Source organism: Bipolaris oryzae, assembly GCF_000523455.1.
Source record: "Bipolaris oryzae ATCC 44560 unplaced genomic scaffold scaffold_175, whole genome shotgun sequence".
NCBI classification, from domain to species: Eukaryota; Fungi; Ascomycota; class Dothideomycetes; order Pleosporales; family Pleosporaceae; genus Bipolaris; species Bipolaris oryzae.
The window spans coordinates 15,414-36,454 of record NW_006911451.1 but is presented as its reverse complement, the minus strand read 5'-3'; the positions used below and the strand labels follow the sequence as shown (position 1 = coordinate 36,454).

General features: G+C 50.0%; 9 protein-coding genes across 9 annotated transcripts; 5 read left to right on the top strand and 4 right to left on the bottom strand.

Moving 5' to 3' along the window:
• Window positions 1-103: 103 nt before the first annotated feature.
• COCMIDRAFT_8682 (uncharacterized protein) lies at window positions 104-4,593 on the top strand (the record flags this gene model as incomplete). Its single annotated transcript, XM_007693651.1, has 2 exons — window positions 104-166; window positions 220-4,593. 2 exons carry the CDS (start codon window positions 104-106, stop codon window positions 4,591-4,593), a joined length of 4,437 nt encoding a protein of 1,478 aa, XP_007691841.1.
• Window positions 4,594-5,301: 708 nt separating this feature from the next.
• COCMIDRAFT_40217 (uncharacterized protein) lies at window positions 5,302-6,495 on the bottom strand (the record flags this gene model as incomplete). Its single annotated transcript, XM_007693659.1, has 2 exons — window positions 5,302-5,994; window positions 6,034-6,495. 2 exons carry the CDS (start codon window positions 6,493-6,495, stop codon window positions 5,302-5,304), a joined length of 1,155 nt encoding a protein of 384 aa, XP_007691849.1.
• Window positions 6,496-7,370: 875 nt separating this feature from the next.
• Window positions 7,371-8,134, top strand: COCMIDRAFT_105632 (uncharacterized protein; the record flags this gene model as incomplete). The annotated part of the gene is made up of 2 exons (XM_007693663.1): window positions 7,371-7,551; window positions 7,644-8,134. The coding sequence occupies 2 exons, from the start codon at window positions 7,371-7,373 to the stop codon at window positions 8,132-8,134; spliced, it is 672 nt and encodes a 223-aa protein (XP_007691853.1).
• A 566-nt stretch (window positions 8,135-8,700) lies between these two features.
• COCMIDRAFT_40215 (uncharacterized protein) lies at window positions 8,701-9,293 on the bottom strand (the record flags this gene model as incomplete). Its single annotated transcript, XM_007693658.1, has 2 exons — window positions 8,701-9,068; window positions 9,122-9,293. The coding sequence occupies 2 exons, from the start codon at window positions 9,291-9,293 to the stop codon at window positions 8,701-8,703; spliced, it is 540 nt and encodes a 179-aa protein (XP_007691848.1).
• Window positions 9,294-9,628: 335 nt separating this feature from the next.
• COCMIDRAFT_29616 (uncharacterized protein) lies at window positions 9,629-11,899 on the top strand (the record flags this gene model as incomplete). Its single annotated transcript, XM_007693654.1, has 3 exons — window positions 9,629-9,641; window positions 9,688-9,835; window positions 9,886-11,899. The coding sequence occupies 3 exons, from the start codon at window positions 9,629-9,631 to the stop codon at window positions 11,897-11,899; spliced, it is 2,175 nt and encodes a 724-aa protein (XP_007691844.1).
• Window positions 11,900-12,873: 974 nt separating this feature from the next.
• COCMIDRAFT_29615 (glycoside hydrolase family 17 protein) lies at window positions 12,874-13,870 on the bottom strand (the record flags this gene model as incomplete). The annotated part of the gene is made up of 2 exons (XM_007693653.1): window positions 12,874-13,070; window positions 13,135-13,870. The coding sequence occupies 2 exons, from the start codon at window positions 13,868-13,870 to the stop codon at window positions 12,874-12,876; spliced, it is 933 nt and encodes a 310-aa protein (XP_007691843.1).
• Window positions 13,871-14,290: 420 nt separating this feature from the next.
• Window positions 14,291-14,524, top strand: COCMIDRAFT_105611 (uncharacterized protein; the record flags this gene model as incomplete). The annotated part of the gene is made up of 1 exon (XM_007693662.1): window positions 14,291-14,524. A coding segment is annotated over one exon (234 nt), but the record flags the coding sequence as incomplete, so codon positions are not given.
• A 1,520-nt stretch (window positions 14,525-16,044) lies between these two features.
• Window positions 16,045-16,814, top strand: COCMIDRAFT_8677 (uncharacterized protein; the record flags this gene model as incomplete). Its single annotated transcript, XM_007693650.1, has 3 exons — window positions 16,045-16,369; window positions 16,442-16,623; window positions 16,707-16,814. 3 exons carry the CDS (start codon window positions 16,045-16,047, stop codon window positions 16,812-16,814), a joined length of 615 nt encoding a protein of 204 aa, XP_007691840.1.
• Window positions 16,815-17,355: 541 nt separating this feature from the next.
• COCMIDRAFT_8676 (uncharacterized protein) lies at window positions 17,356-20,787 on the bottom strand (the record flags this gene model as incomplete). The annotated part of the gene is made up of 1 exon (XM_007693649.1): window positions 17,356-20,787. One exon carries the CDS (start codon window positions 20,785-20,787, stop codon window positions 17,356-17,358), a length of 3,432 nt encoding a protein of 1,143 aa, XP_007691839.1.
• Between the last annotated feature and the right edge of the window lie 254 nt (window positions 20,788-21,041).

The following is a 21,041-nucleotide window of genomic DNA, read 5'->3' as shown; positions in this document are numbered from 1 at the left end:
CTAGACATCCAATGCATTTATGAATAAGCTGCGAACTCCAACGCGCGACACCAAGCCGTCTCTACTACGCGCCAGAACTTGTTCGGCCTGCAAATCTTGCAGAATGTCAAAGAGTCATGCGCCGGCGGTAGAGGTTGGGGCTGAGGTGCCCGAGATTGAGACAGAGGTAGCTTCACCCGCCAGCACGCAAACCACACCCCAAGCTGACAGCGCATCCAGCATCTAGGCTTCAAAGTCCTTAGCAACGGAAAGCAAGGCCCCAAGAAGGTCAAACTTCTTCCCCAACCATGGCCTACCGATGATCTCCCTTCCGCTTCGGCGAGTCTCCTCTCCGTCGCCTCCAAGCCTGGCCTTCTCGCAGCCGCTGGTCCTAATGTCCTCGTCATCGCATCTACCGACGCCGTGCGCAAGGCCTTCGAGGGCAAGACGATAGCCGACGAAATTGACAAGCCCGACGATCCACGACTCGAAGAACGCGACATCGATGTCGTGTCAGACTTCACGCCTGATGTCACCATCTCTACCGAGAACCTGCGTCACGTTGCCTTCTCTGCCGATGGAGACTTCCTCGTCGTCGCTCCCGAACAGCAAGCCTCCATTTCTATATTCAGCGTCGCTGAGGTTGTTAAAGGTAGGAAAGATGCGGAACAGACTGTGCAAACAGACGCGCCCGTCCGCGCCCTACTCCCCAACCCGGCCCCCGAATTCGAGCATTTCTTTGCTATTGTCCTGGATTCTGGCAAGCTTCAGATATGCAATGTGACGGATGGTGCCAAAAAGACGATACGCGATGCTCACGTCAACTGCGCTGCCTGGAGTACACGCGGAAAGGCTGTCGTCTCTGGTTCAACCGATGGTACCTGCGCCATTAACATGACCAATGGAGAACTCAAGGGAGTCATTCCTCGCGCACCAGATGTCGATGAGAGCTACGAAGTGACTGGAGTGACATGGCTGAACACGGAAGAGTTTCTAGCGGTCTACTCAGTCAGGGACCAAGATCCAGAGAACCCAGAACCCAAGAAATTCAGTGTTATCAAGTCCGCGAAAGGTTGGGGATCCTTCACATACCATGCTTTCGCTTGGGATCCTCTTCCCGAGGCGTTTGAGCCCCCGCAACGGCCACTTCCTACCCGCTTCTCATCCACGCGACTACGAAACTGGAAGCCTGATCTCGAAGATATGCTGATCATCACCTCCTCGCACGCCGATTCCATCGCCATCCTTGCCTCTACAAGCAACAAGATCTCTCCCGACCAACAAAACCTTAAAGAGCTTATGTTGGTCAATGTTGACGACACTAAGAAGGCATCTGTGCCACGTACAGCATATGGTGAAGATGAATTGGACAGTGTCTTTATTGGTGAAGCTCTGGATCTTTCGAGCAAGGAGAAAATTTTGCGTCCAATCCCTAGCCTGGAAGAAATCAACGAAGCTCCTTGGCCATTGCCGGCTTACATGGCTCTGACCCATGAAGGTCTTCTCACAGCCTGGTGGGTGGTATGGAACCGCTCGATTGAAGCTGGCGAACGCTATCCGGGTCTCATCTTCAAGAGCGAGTCTACACAACGAGAGCCAACTACCACACCCCGGGCTCATACCCCTGCATCCAAACTTCCTGTTGCTACTTCGACACCATTTGGACAGCCTTCCACGCCTTCACACACTCCTTTTGGTAAGTCAGCAAACACTCCTGGAACCCCTGGAATTCCCCACTTTGGCAATGCTGGACACAATTCCCCATCCCCTGCCCTGATGAGGCCTACGCCACCAGGCTTCGGCACACCTGGGTTTGGAGCTTCAACGTCAAGCATCCCCACGCCTACGTTGAGCAAACCTCCACAGCCTGCGTTCGGTGCACCGACTGCAGTGGGTGGTGCTGGAAAGGCAGCCTTTGGTGCACCATCTGCAATTGGTGCAGCTGGCGGCTCTGGATTTGGTGCAGCAGGCAGTATGGGCAACAAGTCATCTCTATGGGGGACGCCTACCCCAAGTTCCGAGGCCAAGGCCAACCCTTTTTCTGGGGGTGGAGGAAACTCATTTGGATTCGCCAAATTTGGACAGAATGGTGGTGCGTCAAGCTTTTCCAGCTTTGGCAGCGCCGGGTCTGCCCAAGCAAGTTCAGGATTTGCATCACTCGGACAAAGCCAGCAAAAATCCGGTTTTGCTAATCTCAAGAGTGAGCCGAGCTTTGGTTCAACAGTCACTGTAAGTTCCGGAACCGGATCGTCGCTACCTTCTTGGGGCAACACACCCGCCCAACAGAGCAGCTCGATCTTCGGACAGCCGAGCAAGTCTTCTTTCAACACAGCTTCGTTTGAGTCAAAGGCATCTGACATGAGTGACGCGAACGACACGCAAGGGCGGAAGAGAGATGAGGCTACACCGACACCCCAGGCCCCAGCATCGCAAGGCGGTTTGTTCGGGCTTGCTGGTGGCTTCAAGCTCGGAACAACATTCAAGAGCGACGGCACTGCTACCGACGATCCGGCAAAGCTAGCTGCGCCTGCGAATGGCTCTTTCTTTGGGAGCGACTTTGCTGACACGCTTGGGAAAACGGAACTCAAACCTCCGGCAACACCCGCGAGCGAGCCACCACAATATGTCTCTACCACACCAGCATCGCCACCAAAGCAGAAGTTGTTCCCCAGTGACACTCCTGCCAAAGACAGCGCAACCCCCAAAGCAGCACCTCCTGTACAGGAGCCGGCTACCCCCTTCGACGATGCCCCTCTTCCACCAGACTTCACCAAATCAAAGCCATCCAAGGTCGATGACGCACCACTCCCTCCTGATTTCATAAACACCAAGCCCTCGCAGTCAAATGGTGATGATTTGCCCCCGCTTGCGGGTAGTCCAGGTGTCGAAGTGGAAGCTCCCAGTTCTTCGGTCGAGGCGTCCCCAATTGGTAATGGAGAAAACCACAGTGATTACTCTGAGGACGACCAGGACGATGATGATGAGGAGCCTGATGATACCTATCCACCAAACAACGCCTCAAAATCATACCAACCAAAGATTGGTACTCAATCAAGCTACTTTCCCCCTGCGCCAACTCCTCCTGTCATGAAGTCTGGAGGTACCTCGCAATCCGGTCGAAGCACATCACCTACTCAGAACTCCTTATTCGGACAGCCCTCTAAACCTAATGGGAGCCAGCCATCGTTTGGAGGTAATTCGTTGTTTGGACAACAATCTGTCAAAGCTTCCTTTGGCAGCAGGCCTAATTCGTCATCTGCATCTGCGAAGCCTCCTTACCCACCTTCCGCCACCAATCGCTCTCAAAACCTGCGTTCACCCAGTCCAATGCGCCCCAGCTCATCTTCTCGCTTCCGACGTGAGCCTCTAGTCGCACCCGGGGCTTCCCTTAGCTCTTCTCTCCAAGGATCCAAACCTCCGACACCCCAGCCGCAGGTTTCCGATCTGGAAGATGAGGAGGACGAGAGAATGCGCGCGCAGCTTGCGCAGCCGATCGAGCCAAGCCGTCATCTTGAGGAATTCGTAGCATACCAGAATTATACAGGGGGCAAGTCGCCTAATAAGTCTGGCCACGCCGCTCAGATTGAGATGATATACAAGGACATCAATGGCATGGTAGACGCTTTGGGCTGGAACATGAGGTCGATCAAAGCCTTTACTCTATACCATAAGCAACCCCAGCCTAACCACCAAATCGATCGAGGCATGCTGGAAGATATTCTGTCCCAAGGACATGATGGGTCGTGGTTCGAGAAGTTCACCCTGTGCGAGATACAAGCATTGAAGTCTCTCGAGGAGGACTTGGAGCAAGAGCTTGATGCTGGCCGAGTGCAGGACGTACTCGATAAACTAGCACAGCTTGCTCGCCTCCTCCACGAGAAGGCTAAGCTGATGACTCGTCTCAACGATATTCGTCGCCAGATTATCAACCGCAAGGATCCTGAAAGGATTGAGGCGCTCCGCAAAGCACCCTTGTCGAAGGAGCTTGCGGATGGACAAAAGAGTCTGCGCAACGACTACGCTCAGCTGCTCACATCGCTGCGCAAAGCTGAAGATGCTGTTGCTGTCCTTCGTTCTCGCCTTGCTACTCACAATGCCCAGGCTGGCAGCACCAAGGCTGTACCCTCTATGGAAGCTGTCAAGAAGACAATCTTGAGATTAGCCAACCTTGCGGAGCAAAAGAACAACGACATTCTCGTTCTTGAGGCGCAAATGCGTAAGCTGGGTCTTGCCGAACCGAGCCGTCCATCATCTTCCTCTTCACGTACTGGTACACCACGACAATCTCGCCGGACCAGTCTGCGTCGCAGTATCGCCGACACACCATATGCTACACCTCCTACGGGTCATAAAAAGCTCACCCTGACTGAGTTGAACCGTCGCGCTCTTACCCCCGAGGTTGACAATACGCCAACTCCCGGGAAAGGCTACGGCTTGTTCTACACACCCGAAGGTAGCCCTGCAGCCGGCGGAAAAGATATTGCTCGTTTGTCGGACCTCGTCGATGAGAACATGGATACTTTAAGGGAGACGGCAAGAAGCAGGAAACAAGTTGCCAAGAACCTGAAAGGTGTTCTTCTAGAACGAGGAATCAAGGTCACAAGAGTCAATTGAAGGAGGTTGTTTAGATGATGGGGTTCGAAGGTTAAGATTGGTAATTCTGGAATTATGATTGTGTGTATGATTAAGCGTTTTGGTGATACATTGCTGCGAGGTGTTTTATTTGGATAGCGATTGCATGGAACTATGCGAGGGAGGGATTTGCGTTGGAGAAGAAAAAACGTTCGTTCACAATGGCGATTACGCGATTGGATTCCTTGGTTGAAGATGCGATTTCTGGATTCGTGATACGTGTATTGGATTTCTTAATGGGTGTCCATTTATTTCACATACGCGAAATGCTGAGGCTTGCATAAGATGATTGGTCACGCTCGATGTCCTGAACGTGCCAGTGCTCCATGAAGATGTCAGCTTCGCTTGCCGCATTACATCCCCCCATATTCTCAGGTCCGGCTAGTGCATGGATCTATTAGGTACCTCACCTCTACCCAACGCCTGTCGACCTGGTCATATGTATCAAGGAATGAAGACGGGTTAAGTGCACTGAAGTAGAGTTTATCAGAAACCTTTGCAAGCAATTTTATTCAAATCCGTACTTGTCTTCATCGAAGCCCAGCACCTTCGCCGATGGTGTATGGAAACAGTTCTCGACCCATAAAAAAATAATATAGATAGAAAAGATACAAGAATCAACCAATGCGTACAGTATGCAATAAATCATGAAAAGCACAACCTACACGTCTTCTTCCCAAACCCCCCCTCTTACTCCTCATCATGCTCCCCCACATACCCCATATCCGCCATATGCCTAACAGTATCATACGTCGCAATCCCAAAATTGCTCTTACGACTCAGTATCGTCTTGGGATTAACATACTTATGATACTCGCCCAGCGCAAAAGCATGCAACATATACGTTGATGAAAAATCCATCTCCCACTCCGCCCTCCTGCGTCGATTCTTAATCGCCACTTCATAAATCTCCATCGGACCTGTGGAATTTGTGCGTTCAGGTACCGGGGACGCCGGCTTATCGTCATTGGGTTGAAACAGCGGATCGGTACTATCTCGGAACCAATGGGTTGGGGCAAAGGCAGTGCGGTCGAGGATCAAGACTTCGTAGGGGATGGGCACGAGGCGCTCGGCGACGTTGGTCATGCTTTGGAGGTTTGCGGCCCATTCGCCGTTGAAGCCCGCGTGTTGCTCGCGGACGACGATGCGCGCCATGGTGCTGTTGGGTTTGGTCATGAAGACGCCGTTGTTGATTGTACCGTTTATGCCGCTATGTTCGCCGGCGCCGCCGTAGTGGCGGCCGCCGATGAAGGCGAAGCCGGTAGTTAGAAGGGGAGTTAGAGGGCGTAGAGGGAAGACGTCCCAGTCCATGTAGATGCCTCCAGTTTTCTCGACGGCTTCCCAGCGTAGAAAGTCGGACTTGTGCTGGATGGCGTTAATGTGCTAGTTTTCGTTTGTGCCGGCGAAGTTGGGGGCATGGACTTGGTTCCAGATTACGAGGTCAGCAAAGGTGTTGATGACGGATTTTGTCCATCTGTCGCCTTTTTCGCCGGCTTCACTGATCTCAGAGGGGGTGAAGTCGGTGTGGATGTAGATGCGTTCGGGTTTGATGTAGAGGACTGCGGCGCAGATGTTTAAGAAGCTGGAGAAAGGGAACTTGAGGACAGATTTTTCGTCCTTTTTTATTTGAACATAGTGCACTATGCTTGGTATGCTGCCATGGCTAGATGTGTCGGTAGGCTGGAATGTGCCATATTGTCTTGCTTTCTCCACAGGATGGACGAAGAGTGCGGACACCGAGAGTGCAGCAATGATGTATGCGCCCGTTATCAGTGCAATGCGAGTGCGTGAGCGGTTGGTGGGAGCATTATTGAAGGGCATATACTGATATACGCCGCTTTGGGGTTTGAGGAAGCTATAGTAAGAGCGCAATTGATCCAACATGGCGGTTGAGTGAAGAAGCGAATGGGCCTGCCGTAAAGAAAAAGACGCAATGAACTACATAGAGGAATCAAGAAAAGGAGAGCTGAGAAACCGTTGACAGAAGAAGAAATGAAACGTCTGACGCCCGGGGCTTAGAGTTTGAGGTCAGGATGATGCTGGCGATAGCCCGCGTCATGTGAATAGGACCGAACGTAGTCTGACATGAACTAAGCTAATAAGGTAAGGAGAAATACTAGAGGCACACAAGATCTGATTTGAGATGGCTGATCCCAATACTTACGTGAGGGAATTGGTAATGAGGTTTCTGGCGTTTTGTATGTATATGTATGTACTAGTATGACTAATAGTAGGCCCTTTTTCGAGCGGAAGCGCGCGGGTCCTGGTAGATCAATAGAATAGCTTGAAATTCATGCTGCAGTCCCTCATTGGTACCTAAATGTATGTAATCTGCGAGTGGGGGTACCACCCCTGCTGTATATCTATGCATTGCATAGGCCTGCGAATGCGGGACATGCGGTCTTGAAGACGAACTAATTTCACTGTGATGCTTCTCACTAATACAAGATAAAGTTGCACTCAGAAAGGGGCCGACTTTTCTCAAATGCATATGTTTTTCTAAACTGCCAAAACGAGATTGTGGTGATGCTGATATCAGGTTTAGGATATAGCAGTTACAACTGCCGGAGGCTGTGATGGGGCTGACTTGCTCGATCATCGGAAACAAGTAAGCAGAGCCAATGGTCATGTGACACGCGCTACGTATTTAATCCAACTTGGCGACATGTGACAGATAGTGCCTCTCCGAGCAGCCCTCCTCACATTATTGTTAGATATACCCACTATCATCTCTATCGCTTTTAGAAGAAACTCTCACGATGCTTGATGTAACAACTGAAGTTGTCTACTTGCCATTCAAAACAGGACTCGATCTGTCAGCGGGCGAGAAGAAAGAGATATGGGAGGATATCCTCAGTACTATTAAGAGGCAGCCTGGCGCGATAAGGGTACTTTGGGGGAGGCAGATCGAACGCCCGGATACGATCCAGCTGGTGATTGGTATGCTGTTTTCTTTTGATAATATCTGGGAACGCTGCTTTCCATCTTCCTCCGCAACACGTTCGCTTTTCCACCGCGCTAACTGCATTGAGACTGGGCATCGATGGACTTCCACAAAGCATTCATGGACAGCCCAATCTACCTGCCTTTCCTGAAAAAAATGGATGAACACCTCCTAGCTGGGACGCCAGTCCTATATCATGCCAAATTTCCCTTTGCGCAAAGCTCATACGGTGATCCGTTTACTTCCCCTGTAACCGAATGTGTCGCCAGCTTCTTTCCCGCGGACTATCCCGAGTCACAATATGAAACTCAGTTTGCTACGTTCCGGGAGCAAGCTCTAAATATCAAGAATGTTGCTGCCGGTAGCGTGATCGGTGGATGGAGTATTGAAAGGCAGCTCCATGAAGCGTTGGGGGAGGGAGTAGAGGGAAAGTTATTTATGATTTTCATCGGGTGGCCAAATGTAGAAGCGCACATGGCATTTCGGGAGTCAGACGATTTTGCAAGAGTAATTCCGCATTTGAGGGATGGACCGGTAGGGAGGGATATGTGGCATGTGGCGTTGAAGGAGCATAAGTGAAGAGATAGCTTCTGGGCTGGACAAGTGCCAAATGGGCTTCATGTGTATTTCTTCAGATTTAGCTTTTCTTTTTGGCAGATAATTCTTTGCACCTCCGAACCGGAGGAGAAGTTTAAAGCATGGCCGATATGCTGCTCAATGTTGTGCATTTCTTCGATATTGCACCCATATCAATCCCGTACTCCAAACAGATTCTTAAACCTCTTTTTGACAACTTCAGGTTTAAAAAATCCGTTGAGATCTGTTGGTGGGCATATTCTGTCGTTCAAAAACTGGCTTGGAAATATACTAATGGAAATTGAAGGTGTTGGCAACTTCGCAAAGAGTGTTGGTCAAAAGTGTTCTCAAAGATGGTACGGAAAGCCTAGTCTCCATTGGGTATAACCATAAGGCTCCCGAGCGGTATGGTGACAGGTTAAGAAATGAACTGGAGCTGGGGTATCCGGGAAGCAAGCTCTCAGTTTTGCGAATTCGATGCGGGATAGTCGGACAAGACCAACAGTGTTCTTCCAAATGTCCACGATAGACCGTAATCCGTAGCTTGATGGCCAAAAGAGTAGAGTCACTCATGACATACCCTTTGGCGGAAAACTGGACTCACGCTTAAATCCTTCTTTCGAAATCCTGCAGAACTTGAGAATGGCCAGTTGAGCCCACATGCCGTTCCACTCCTTCAGTTTGCGCAGATTCGCCGCATCCTCGAGATCCGGTACCCAGAAGCCAGAGGCGTACTCGTCCCGCTCAGTCTTTTGATTAATCTCAAGCAGATTTTGGCGAGTGCTTGGCGGCCTTCCAGGACGACGCTCTGCTTTCAGTTTCGCCAGCTCCTCATCATCTCTGCCTACATAATCTTCAATCATGGCCTGGATTTCGGCCACGCTAAGTGGCGATTCATGCTCTGTGGTGTATGATTGAAAAGATTTTATCCGAGATACTGCTACATGTTAGCCATCTGTATACTCACATCCCAGTATCAACTTCACATACAATATGTGCGATTCTGATTTTCTCGGATTTTGCTCAGGCGGTTCAGCTTATCATCTCTTTGCGCTGCGCTTTGTAGTCGCTTGGTGTCCCGGCTGCCCTCATGGAGGTTTGGATTCTTGCCTTTCTTCTTGGCAATCTGCTTGTGTACCTTGTCGAGGCGATTGCTGACCATTTTGAACTTTTGCCGTTTTGCAGCACTTGTTGGTGTATGGGACAAGAAATTTTGGATAATGCGTCGGGACTCGGCGCTGGTAGTCACGCTAGTCATCGAATTTAGTTAGCGCGTTCTTAGCGGGGCGCGTTCCTGCCATGGGCGTGTACCTGCGATGAGTGCTCCACTGCTGCATTTAGACTGTGACGGCTCTTTCTTTCCATACCTCTCTTGTACACTTGCTCTGGACAGCTTCTCTTCTGTTTCCACGTCTGCATTCCACACCAGAATGTTGCAGTAGTGTTTGTACTGCAGCCATTGTATAGGCTCGACGCGTGAGCGGCAAAGGGTCCACAATGGGCATCTCAGGTCAGCGCATCGAATCGTAGGGTGTACATCGCTAATAGAGGAACAGGACTTCTCCCACTGCTGAAGTCGGTCCAGAAGCCAGGCAGTCTTAAGAAATATGCAGGCCAGACTATTGGCGTGGACACTTATGGCTGGCTGCACCGTGCAACTGCTGCCTGCGCCATTGATCTGGCCCTAGACAAGCCCACCACAAAGTATACAGCTCCTGGCCCAGTGAGTGAAAGGTGTGCTGACAGTCTGCTAGATATGTCGATTTTGTCATGCACCGTGTGCGCATGCTCATCCACTTTGGTGTTACCCCTTACCTCGTTTTCGATGGCGACAATCTCCCAAGCAAGGCAGGTACCGAGAAGGGTCGAAGGGAGAGAAGGAAGGAAAGCAAGAAGCTGGGACTAGAACTTTTGAAAGTTGGCAAGGTAGCCCAGGCGCAACAGGAACTCCAGAAGAGCGTAGATGTGACGCCAGAAATGGCACGAATGGTCATTGAAGAGCTGAAAAAGAACAACATCCAATATGTTGTTGCACCATACGAAGCCGATTCACAGCTTGCATATCTCGAACGCAAGGGAATCATTAACGGTGTTCTTTCAGAAGACTCGGATTTGCTCGTCTTCGGAGTCAAGTGTCTGATCACGAAGCTAGACAAGTATGGAGAGTGCATCGAGGTCAACCGGAATCATTTTACAGCCTGCAGGGAAGTCAGCTTCGTAGGCTGGTCCGATGCCGACTTTCGAAGAATGGCCATCTTGAGCGGTTGTGACTACCTACCCGGTATAGGTGGGCTTGGTTTGAAGACTGCCCATCGGATGCTACGCAAACACAAGACTGTAGATCGTCTTGTCAAAGCCGCCCAGTTTGATGGAAAGCTTAAAGTACCTGCTGGGTTCATGGAATCGTTCGACCAGGCAGAGAAGACTTTCCTTTACCAATGGGTCTACTGCCCAATCGAAGAAAAGCTTGTCAACTTAACACCACTTGGTGATGGGGTAAATATTGCCGACATGTCGTACATCGGAGAGGAGGTCCCACCTCACCTTGCCAAAGGTGTTGCTCTAGGCGACCTGTATCCGCGTTCAAAGCTCCCAATGGAAGTTGCTGGCAAGTCTAAATCCAGCAGCCAACCGTCGGCTCCCTCCCGACGGTCTTCAGCGATTATGCAAACGCCCGATGCAAAGAACATGAAGCCAATTGACTCCTTCTTCAAGTCCAAGCGCACACCCTTGGCTGAGTTGAGCCCGAACCTCTTTACTCCTTCGCCAAGCCAGCAGGTCTTGCTTGAGCAGCAGCGCACCAGTAGTGGCTGGGCTGCAGTGCCAGCTCCCATCTCACGACTACAACAACAGTATCCCCCACCTCCCAGTACGGCACCTCAGCCCAGGCGTACAATGACAGATCCGATTGGAAGCCGACGATCGGTTCCTCCAGCCAAGAGACCCCGGCTTTGTTCGGATTCTGTATTTGACACTCCTACAGCTGGCGGTGAGAGTGTTGTGCGAAGTCAGTTCTTCACATCGTCCACACCAGAACCAAGCCCGACGTTGCATCGTAGGAAAAAGAGCAGGAGAAAGACCGACCAGGACATTCAGCTCTATTCAGACGATTCAGTACAAGAGGGAGAAGTGGAAGCTGCTGATTTGGAGCAGACTGCATCTCGGCGGAAGAACAAGTTGCGAGTCTTCAGTGATGTGCAGTCAAGTATAAGTAGCGAATCACAGTCAACGATATTTTCGAGAGGTAGCACCGCTCAATCTCAAGAGGTGGCCGGCACATTAACGCCTGCCTCGTCTGCCAGCAGCCCAGAACCAGAGTCATCCTTCAGCGCTGCGATATCTTCTCAGCTCAGCAATTTACGGTCAAAATTTACTTACAAGGCCCCACGCATCCCTTCGCCGACAAAAACTATGCCGCGAGTTGCTAAAGCTCGTCTACAAAGGCGACCTATTGAGATTTCTCAGCCTACGCCACTGTCGCTGGAGTCTGGTTCAGCCTCCCTTCCCGAGACACCGGCAGAATCAATTCTCCCTGGCACGCCGCGCCCCACACATGAAGAAGGGGATCTGACAGACTCTGCTTGGGCGGCTATGGAGTCAGAGGTTGTTGTTGCTGCAAGTTCACCGCCCCCTGTAACACCTGCGAAGAGGAGGCGATCATCTTTGAAAGGAAGCGAAGATTTGCTTGTACTAGATAGTGATGTGGAAAGCATGTGCTCGCCTCGGAAGCCCATGTTTAATCTTGCTCGTTTTGCATTTGCCGGATAGTCTTTTGCACTTTTGCAAAAACCTTGGTGTATTATTACGATGAACATATGAGTTGCGGTTTGGGCGTTTTGGTTTGGGCGTGACTTGGTGGGAGTATGGTCATTTGAAAAATCAGTGTAGGGGGACCTGAGACTTGAAAGTGTTATGACATGGATCTTTAACTGTACATATCATACTCTTAATACCTATCGGTTCCTGAATTGCCAATGCTTCTTTCCATAGTACTGTCGGCAACCTATGCGGATCGAGCAGCTTTATCTGACAACAGCGTGCTCAGCCAGACTACATGTGCGAATATACAAAGCGACCCTACGCACACGCTTCACACTTATCAAGTATACTAGATATGTCATATCGCTTATGAGTAGCAACCAATTTACTCGAAATGATATCTTTCTTCAAATGAAAATAGTATCTACCACTTTCTAAGTCTTGGGCCGTTAGGTGTACAACTACACAGTGTCTCTTTCTCCTGCAACGTAAATACCGAAAACCTTCGCAACCACGACAATCGTACCATGTCGTCGTCAATCCCCTCCTAATAGGGAGTGGCGCAGCTGCGAGATAGTTCGGATTCTGAAACGACCATATACATGGTAGGCTAGTGGTGCAAGGGGCGGGGGGACCTGGAGCTGAACCTATTTGGGATAAGGCAACCATTTAACAGCCTATTCTACGAAATTCGCGCCAAGCATGTAGTACTAACTGTTACTACAGGAACATCGATGTGGAAAAGTGGGGTTATGAGTTTCAGCCCCTTTTATTTAGGTATTGGCATATATTGGAGGAGGTAAGTTAGGAAATCATTTGATTAGATTTTTTGGGGCATTATGGGACTATGTATCCCATCGAATGCGTTTGGCTCTTGATATAGCGGGCTATTTCTACACTTTTGAATTACATATTATACACGCGCAGATGCCGTATCCATTAAGGTATCCCATGGTGAATATTGCTTTTTTGTTGCTAGTTATTTAGCAAGTGAGGTCGAAGTACGGAGTGTTGTTCTGGAGAGGCGTGATGGCAAAGGACAAATCCGTCTGGCCAGCATTGGCATCCTTGAGGGTGTACCAGAAGGTAGTGCGGACACCGAAGAGGGAGCAGCCGACTTCCTTCCAGTAGCGCTTCATGTTGTCGAGAGAAGCAACGGCATCGCGAGAGACTGGTCCAACTGTGAAGGACGTTAGCAAATTGTGATGGGACTGGAATGCATTTGGACTCAGATATAAACTTACGTCGTGGCCAACCAGTCTCGGTGATCATGACTTCCTTGCCGTCCGCAACGCTCGCAGTCTGGGCGACAGAGCTGAAGAAGTTCTCGCGTGCATTGTCAATGGAGTTTGGCCTGTCGCTCTCAAAGTACGGGAAAGAGTTGTGACCGAGCCAGTCCACAGAGCGGGCGACACCGCGGTTCTCCGGTAGGGTCCAGGCAGTCCATGTGTCGACGTGGCCAACGGGGCATTTGGCAAGTCCGGTTCCACGAACCCAGTCACGGAGCCAACCGATGTATCCCTCAATCTCAGCACCGGTAGCACCAACACCAGCATTGTTCTTGATTCCCTGATCACTGCTGCGGTACAAGTCCTCGGATCCTACACTGATTCCGAGAATCCTGTCTGTGAAGGGGGTGCCCAGGTCCCTAGCAGCTTTGAGGAGGGCATTGAGTTCACGCTCATAAGCGGCACGTCCGGCACTGGCCCAGAGACCTACAAGGATCTTTGTATCGGTGTCAATGGCTGCGCGGAAGGCTGAGATGGGCTCTGTTTGGCTGCCACATTGAATCGATGTGTACAGACGCGCTGTGTTGAAACCAGATGCTCCAGGAAGGCTCTTAGCCTCGTTGAAGAAGCGGACGAAGTCGTCGTACCCGCGGCATGAACCGTCTGCGTTGGTGGCACCGTAGTTGAAGCCCTTAGATTGGGCGACGGCAGTAGCCGCTAGAGCGAAGAGTGATGCAGCCTTTGCCCACATTTTTTTTTTAGAAATTAAAAGGTAGTATGATATGCTGAACGAATGTTGGAATGTGGACTTGAGAGAACGGCGTTGGTGTGTGTGTGTAAAGGAGCAAGAATCAAAGAACAATCGGAACTTTATGCTGACATGCAGCCGGAAGCTAAAATAGAATCTTGTCCCTGCGCCATTGTGGTTAGTTGCATGCCAACCCCAAGGATGACGCGGACGAGCCTCGTTCCTTTTGTGTGCCAAGGGCTGTTGAATGGTGATCTGCCAAGTACCGTGCTGGGCGGAGAGGTCTACGGAGTCTGGGCCTGAGGCACAAAGCAGTAAATGTTGTGCAACAATCGTGATTCGGGTTACGTTCTGGAACTCCTGTGCACAGAAGATGGAGATGAGATATGCGGTGAGTGAGAGACGGGCCCATGAATGGTGTGAGGCGGGTTACAAGGACCCGTAAGCAAGACCGAAGGCGCCGTGTTGAGCCGATCCCTTTTGAACAAGCGTGTATCGCGGATGCGCCCGTGTGAGATAGCCACGACAGCGCAGGATGAAATGCTGGCACATGCAGGTTCCAGAAGCGCAGGTCCTTTCGCGAAACAAAACATGGATACGCTTGGTTGTAGTGTCAACATGGCACATGAAACCCCCAACACCGACTATCAACCATAGACCCTGGACGGGTATTTCTCCAACCGGTGACATCATCCATCAACATGTTTGCTTTGTACGGATAAGGCTGCGCTTTCGCCCTGCGTGCAATGTATTGCCAAGATACTAAACAAGAAAATTGCCACAAGAACGATTAAAAACGTAAAGTTTTCTACAACGGCAGCCCGAATGCCGTCCACTCACCTAATGCAGTAATCAATTCTTGTCCGACCATAAGCTTTCTCCAGCATCCTTTATGGCGGTTTAAATTCACAAAATAGAGTTTCCGAAAACTGGTAGGCTTCGAAATTTATTAATTTACGGTATTATGCCGTTCATGACAAAAACGCATATTAAGATGGTATCCAGTCGGAGTGGTGAGGTTGTAAAAATAGAAAGGGAAATTTAACTTGGCGTGTTCGAGAAATCCGATTCACCCGTTGGAATATCTTAGCCTCCGGCCGTCATACACATAATAGTCCCAACTCCATCATGGCCAAGCGCCCAAGGACATTGAGCGCATAGCCAGCCTCCGCCTAGCATTGCCACGCATGCTCGCCGTCGTAGTCTGGTGCCACTGCGACGTCCCTTGGTGAATTGGCATTCTCTTTTCTCTTGGCTCCACGTGCTCGATCGCGACTGGCGTCATACAACCGGATATCCATATACAGAGCTCGCCACCGACTTCGCCACTTTTAGCGGAGTAATCTCCGTTCGTTGCATCGTGGTCCTGCCGGGCAGTATTCTTGCCATGGAATCCGGAAACGTAAATTACATTTATTGTATTGGCTTGGCGCTGAAGGGAGCCCTGCGATTGTATGCGAGGAGGTTGGAATTGTTTATACCGTGGAAGGCAAAGGTGCAGGTGGCACTTTTGGCTTCCAGCCTGGCTGTCGAAGATGCACACATGCGCGGCCATGGCCGGACAAAGAACTACATGATCTACACTAAGACAATCAAGGTCGACGCATGATCTGCTCTAGGATGCGAGAAAGCCTGGAAATATTGTCTCACGTGGAAGGATGTTTGTGTCCGTTACCATCGAGAAGCCAGCTTAGATACAACTCTAATCCTCTCCGGCAGTACGGCCATCTACTGGGTAACCAACCCCCTGGCTCTACCAGGTATATACTACAGAACTCCGAGAGGCGTACTATACGGACCATATCGCCCCCTTTCCTCTTAGGAACTATTTGTTTCTTACAGTTGCCAATCATGTGCGTGTCCAATATGCAGCGCCAGTGTTGGAAGCCTGTTCCCTAGACGGTGCTTTGATTGATTTAGTGGGAAGTGTATTGATGACCAACAAGGCCATCGAAAAACAACCGACCCGCATATACATACATCATACCTTCAAATTAATACCAGCGTATTTTCGACTCACAGAGTATGCGTAGAGCTGATCCAAGCACATATTCTATGTTCCGAGGGGGCGTTCGCATACTTGACCAACCATGACGTCAAGACATCGCGTCCATCAAAAACACCAGTATCCTCATATCGCAAACATTCGTGTTAAATCTAACATCATAATCAAAAAAATGACTCTACCAGTAACAGGCAAATCCGGCAAAGACACCCTCGGCGCACGCCTCGAAAACGACTTCGAGAAACGACCCGACCCTGTCTCACTAACCCAGAATCCAGATCCCTCGCAAAACTCCTCCTCAGGCGTCGACTACGAACCGCATCCTGAGAACTCGATCAAACTAGAGCCCGAAAGGGAGAAGATCGTACAATCTATATGCAACTTATACTCCGGAAGCGCGAGTAAGGACGATATGATGGTGTACGCCAAAGAAGCTATATACGACGACCCGTGGAGTTACTGCGACACGCGATATAAGATCGCAGGACAGTGGTACGGTGTGTAGATTGCTGACTCTCCAAGCTATATGCTAGTAGTAAAGAGAGGAAAGCTTTATTAACATGTGATAGGCATACCGATCCTGATGAAAAGCAGTCGGACTATTAAAACAGAAGTCGTTTCATCCAAACCTGATGAGATTATCTTCAAGTTGCAACAGGAGTATACGCCGAAGCCTGTGCCGGTTGCGAAGAAGGTTAATAGTTTAGTTACGTTGACGCTTGACGGGGAGGGGAAGGTGAGGTATCACAAGGTATGTTTGAACTTTTTTGACTTTGCAGAGCTTACGTAGACTGTATGAAGGTGGTGGAAAGGGGATTTGCTGACTTTGAGTAGGATATGTGGAATGAAAAAGATTATAGTCATGAGGGTTTGGGCAAGATTTTGAAGGAGTTGAATGGGGATCATTTGACGAAAATCACGAGACCTCCGGAAGATCTTTGAGAAACAGAGTGTAATTGATGGATGTGTTCTTTCACCGTGTTTCGTGTTGTCGTAAGATTTTGTTATTGGCGTGCTGTCAAACGTTGATGCGGGCAGAAAAGCAACCACGACTCAATTGTTAGTTTGTTTTAATCATCTCAGATACTGTCAGTCCATTAGTGCCGATTACTGCTGATTTCACCCTTTGTGTTTGAGTGCTCTTCACTGTTGTATATATTTTTTAAAATTAAGCTACTCACCGGAATGACCACGCAAGGAATACACTAGCATAGCTCTAGTTACTTGAAACGGAATTGGTTGTACAGGTATTTTCAGTAGAATACCCTTACATGTGAAATAAGTGCGGTCAGTCTTATCTACTCGGCCTTTGAGATATGGTTTCGATGATGCAGGACTTTTTTCAATACCTCACCATATTTATTCAGGATTATGCTTGAGATTCGGGTATCTGTATGCTCTGAATGTTACTGCTGAAACTCTGCCTGAAAAAAACTTTTGCGTAGCATTCTCTAGAGTGCGTATTAAATTCTATATCCAACAACTAAGCACTCTGAATGCATTGAGTCAGTCCACTCCAGTTATCCTTACACCATGGCGCCAACACTATCGCTCTCTGTGCATCTCCAACGTCTCCGGTACTATTCATTGCACCAGCCAAGCCAGCGGCACCAAGCGAGCCTTTAGGAGGCGCATTACGCATTGCCGTTTCTCTTGCAAGTGTACTAGCAAACTCATTACCGCCGGTGGCATCTGCGAGCTCCGCCCAACCTGTATGCTTGAAAGGTGCTAACATGACGCTTCGACGTGCTTCGTCGAGTTCTTGCTCCTCGCCACCAAGGCTGATGGATATAGCTTCCATGACCTTTTCCACCCGCGCCAGCTGGTGATCGCTGAGATCCTTGTTTGTGCGCATGCGATTGAGGTCGTCCTTGATGGCTTCCATGGTTTCGAGGTCGTCATCAAGAACCGTCATGGCGCCGATAAGTGTCAGTAAACCCACATGACCGTCGTGTTTCTCAATAGCAGCGAAGAGCTGATCACGAGCCACTTGCTTCTCGTTCTTACCGCCTTTGGCCCAGAGAACCTCGGCCAAGATGCAAATGATATCAGGATTTGCACCAGTTGTCTCTATGGCTCTGCGGAAGTATGCTATCGCTGCGTCAAAGGAGCCGTAGAAGTAATGTGCGAGGCCAGCTGTGAGACGGGCGGACAGTTTGGTCTTTGCAATCTGGTCTTTGGACAGAGCAGTCTGTTTGGAATCGCTTTGGATCTCTGAAAGAAGATCGAGAGCAGTCTCGGCATCCTCTACTGCCATTTCGTCGGATCCAATGGCGAGAAGATTGCGGGCCAAATCCGTCTTGGCTTGGGCCACCCGAGCTAGTGACTTCATCGACTCGGACTTCTCGTATTCCTGCTCGACAGTCTCATTGACCATGTCCAAAGCAGTCACAGCCGCATCGTAGTTGCCTACACGCTCCAAGAACAACGCCGCAAGATGTCTGTGCGGAATATCATATGGCGCCTGTATACTCAGTTGTTGGAGCGCAAAGAGCGGCTGTATGAGGCTTGTGATATCGCTCGAAGACGATGGGGAAGAGATTAGGAAGTCAAACGCTGAAACCGCATACTGTCGTTTGGTGAGAAGTAGCGACGACTCTGAGAGTTCGAATGCGTGAGTAAAGTGGGATAGCGCTTCGTTGGAATCGCCAGTAAGTAGTGCAATTATGCCCTCGCCTACCCATGCTAAAGAGTAATCGGGGTCTTGCGACTGTGCCCTCGAGAAGGCTGCATGAGCGAGCTCGGTATCATTCTGGAGCAGATAAAGTGCTCCGAGGTTGGTCCAGGTGTGCACACTTCGCTCGTTTAGATGCAACGACCGGACGAAAGCATGTTGAGCGACCTTTGGGCTTAATGTTGTCGTGATTACACCAAGCGAGTTCCAGAACTCAGAGTTACCCGCCTCGAGCTCAATCGCACGCTTGAAACATTTCATGGCCGCTCGAAGATATGTTGTCAGTTTAGAGTCCTCTCCAGATTCCTGCTCCAAGCACACATGAGCTCTGTACTCAGTCCAGCCAAGATTGTACCAAGCTACCGCCTGTGCGTGTATATCGTGTGCACAGCTTACTATTGCTCTCTTTTGAGCCAGAATCGCGGCCTTGAGGACTTTTGTCAGGATCGAATCCCTGTTCGTGGAAAGTGAAGCCAACTCTGCCTGACCAAGTCCATCAATGTCTTTGTGCGCGTCAAAGTCAAGGTCCACTTCTGACTTGCTTTGCAGAACCTTCACAACTAGCTCGAATGGACATTGGTCAAGCTTGTCTTGAACCCAGCTAAATATACTGCAAGCATCTCCGACTGCCTTCCACAAGTTGAAGGCGTCGGGCTTGTATTCTGTGATGGTGTCGGCAACCTCGATACCTCGAGTTATACTATCGGCAGCCTCCCCAAAGAATCCAGTCTCGACACAATGCCATGCTTTCTCAACAAGTGTCTGCAGTAACGCGATGGATACGCCAAACTCCTTCGGTCGTACTGCGAGTACTGCTTCGTAACCAGCGAGGGCATCGTCAAATTCGCTTAGTTCGCGATTGACATTGGCCAACATGTACTTTGTGAACCATCCCTCCTCATCTGATCTCTTCATTACCACGCCATCTGTGGGATTCTCGGCATAGTTGAAAGCATGAGAGGCCGAGTTGTATCGTCCAGAATTATGATAGCTCTCACCAAGACCAACGTAGGAGTAATAGTCGTCCGGACTGATGCGCAATGCTGAGAGAAATGATACAATACTCTTTTGGTACTCTTGCTTGTTCATCTGGACCACACCAAGAGCTGAGTATGGCCAACTGATGCCCTTTCGCTTCGAACCGGGTGTTTGCCGGGCCTTACCAGAGTCTACCACTCGCTGAGCGATAACTTCAACAATGTCCCATTCTCCTTGGTTGGCGAAAAGACGGGCCAATCGCTCAGCCGCCACAATCTCGGAAGGTGATAACTCAAAAGCCTTTTGGAAACACTGCCTGGCGCGCTTACGGTCTTTGTTGTAGTCCTCGTAGAATATACCGAGGAGTGTGTATGCAGGGGCATAATTTGGATTTGCTTTTATAGCCGCAAGTAGCTTGGCGTATGTCCTTTGTCGATCTTTTCGCGCAGCTTTTGAGTGATCGAGTTCCCATAGACAAACACCTATCCTATATAGGGTCTGTGCTCGAAGCTCACGGCCACGTTGCTTGGTTGCATCGAGTTGGGGGTAATCGAGATACTGTTGCAGCCTTTCCAATCCAGTTTTATAATCTCCAGCCAAAGCCTGGCACCACGCTGATTCGGCACCGATACGGCCATTTGAAGGATCTTGTTGCAATGCCTGTTCTAAAAACTGGAAAGCCTTCTCATATTCTTCCTCTTCTTCTAGGACCAGACCAATGCCTATGAGCGCAGAGGTGAACTGAGGTTTGCGTTTCAAAATGGATTCGAAGATACCTTTGGCTTCCAAATGGTTTCTTGGTGCTTGGTAGTAGACCAAAGCAGTGGCGAGGGTGCTGCTCAGAGCATCACGTGTCTTTTGGAACGACAAATCAGTCTTTTTGGCCTCCGCAGCCGCATATTTGAGGCCTTTCCTGGTAGTCTCGACTGCACTCTCATATTCTTCGAGGAACAGATAATAGTCTCCGAGAAGGCAATGAGCCAAGGGAGACTTTGGAGCTTCGCTAAGACCTTCGGTCATCAACACCAGGCAGTCTTCCTGTGAGACTGGAACATCTTGGGTAAGGGCTACCCCGCCTTCACTCAAGTCCGGCCCTTCTTTTGAATCACCCTCTGCAGTAAGCCGATATTTTGCTATACCACTGCTGAGCCAGCCTATGATGACTTTTGATAGACCCTCGTTCGGGAATAGCTCGATGAATTGCCGTAATGTTGAGATGTCCAGATCCAGCAAGTCATGTGCGCTGTCTGCGTGTGACGCCATGACGGCGGCTTGATGGTATTGCGACTCGGCCAATGCAATAAAGAGCGCACAAGTAAGGTTTCGAGGGGAGAATACCAGGTGAGATGAATTTCCAGCTGCCAACGCAGAAGGATGGTCTTCGTCGGATTGATCGAAGTCGGGATCAACGCGCCAAAGTGCCGTGCGTCATTGGATCTCGCGCGCCCCACCTAGACATGCAACTCAACTCAACCCTCCATGGCACATTCATAGCAAGTATCCCGCCGTACTGACGG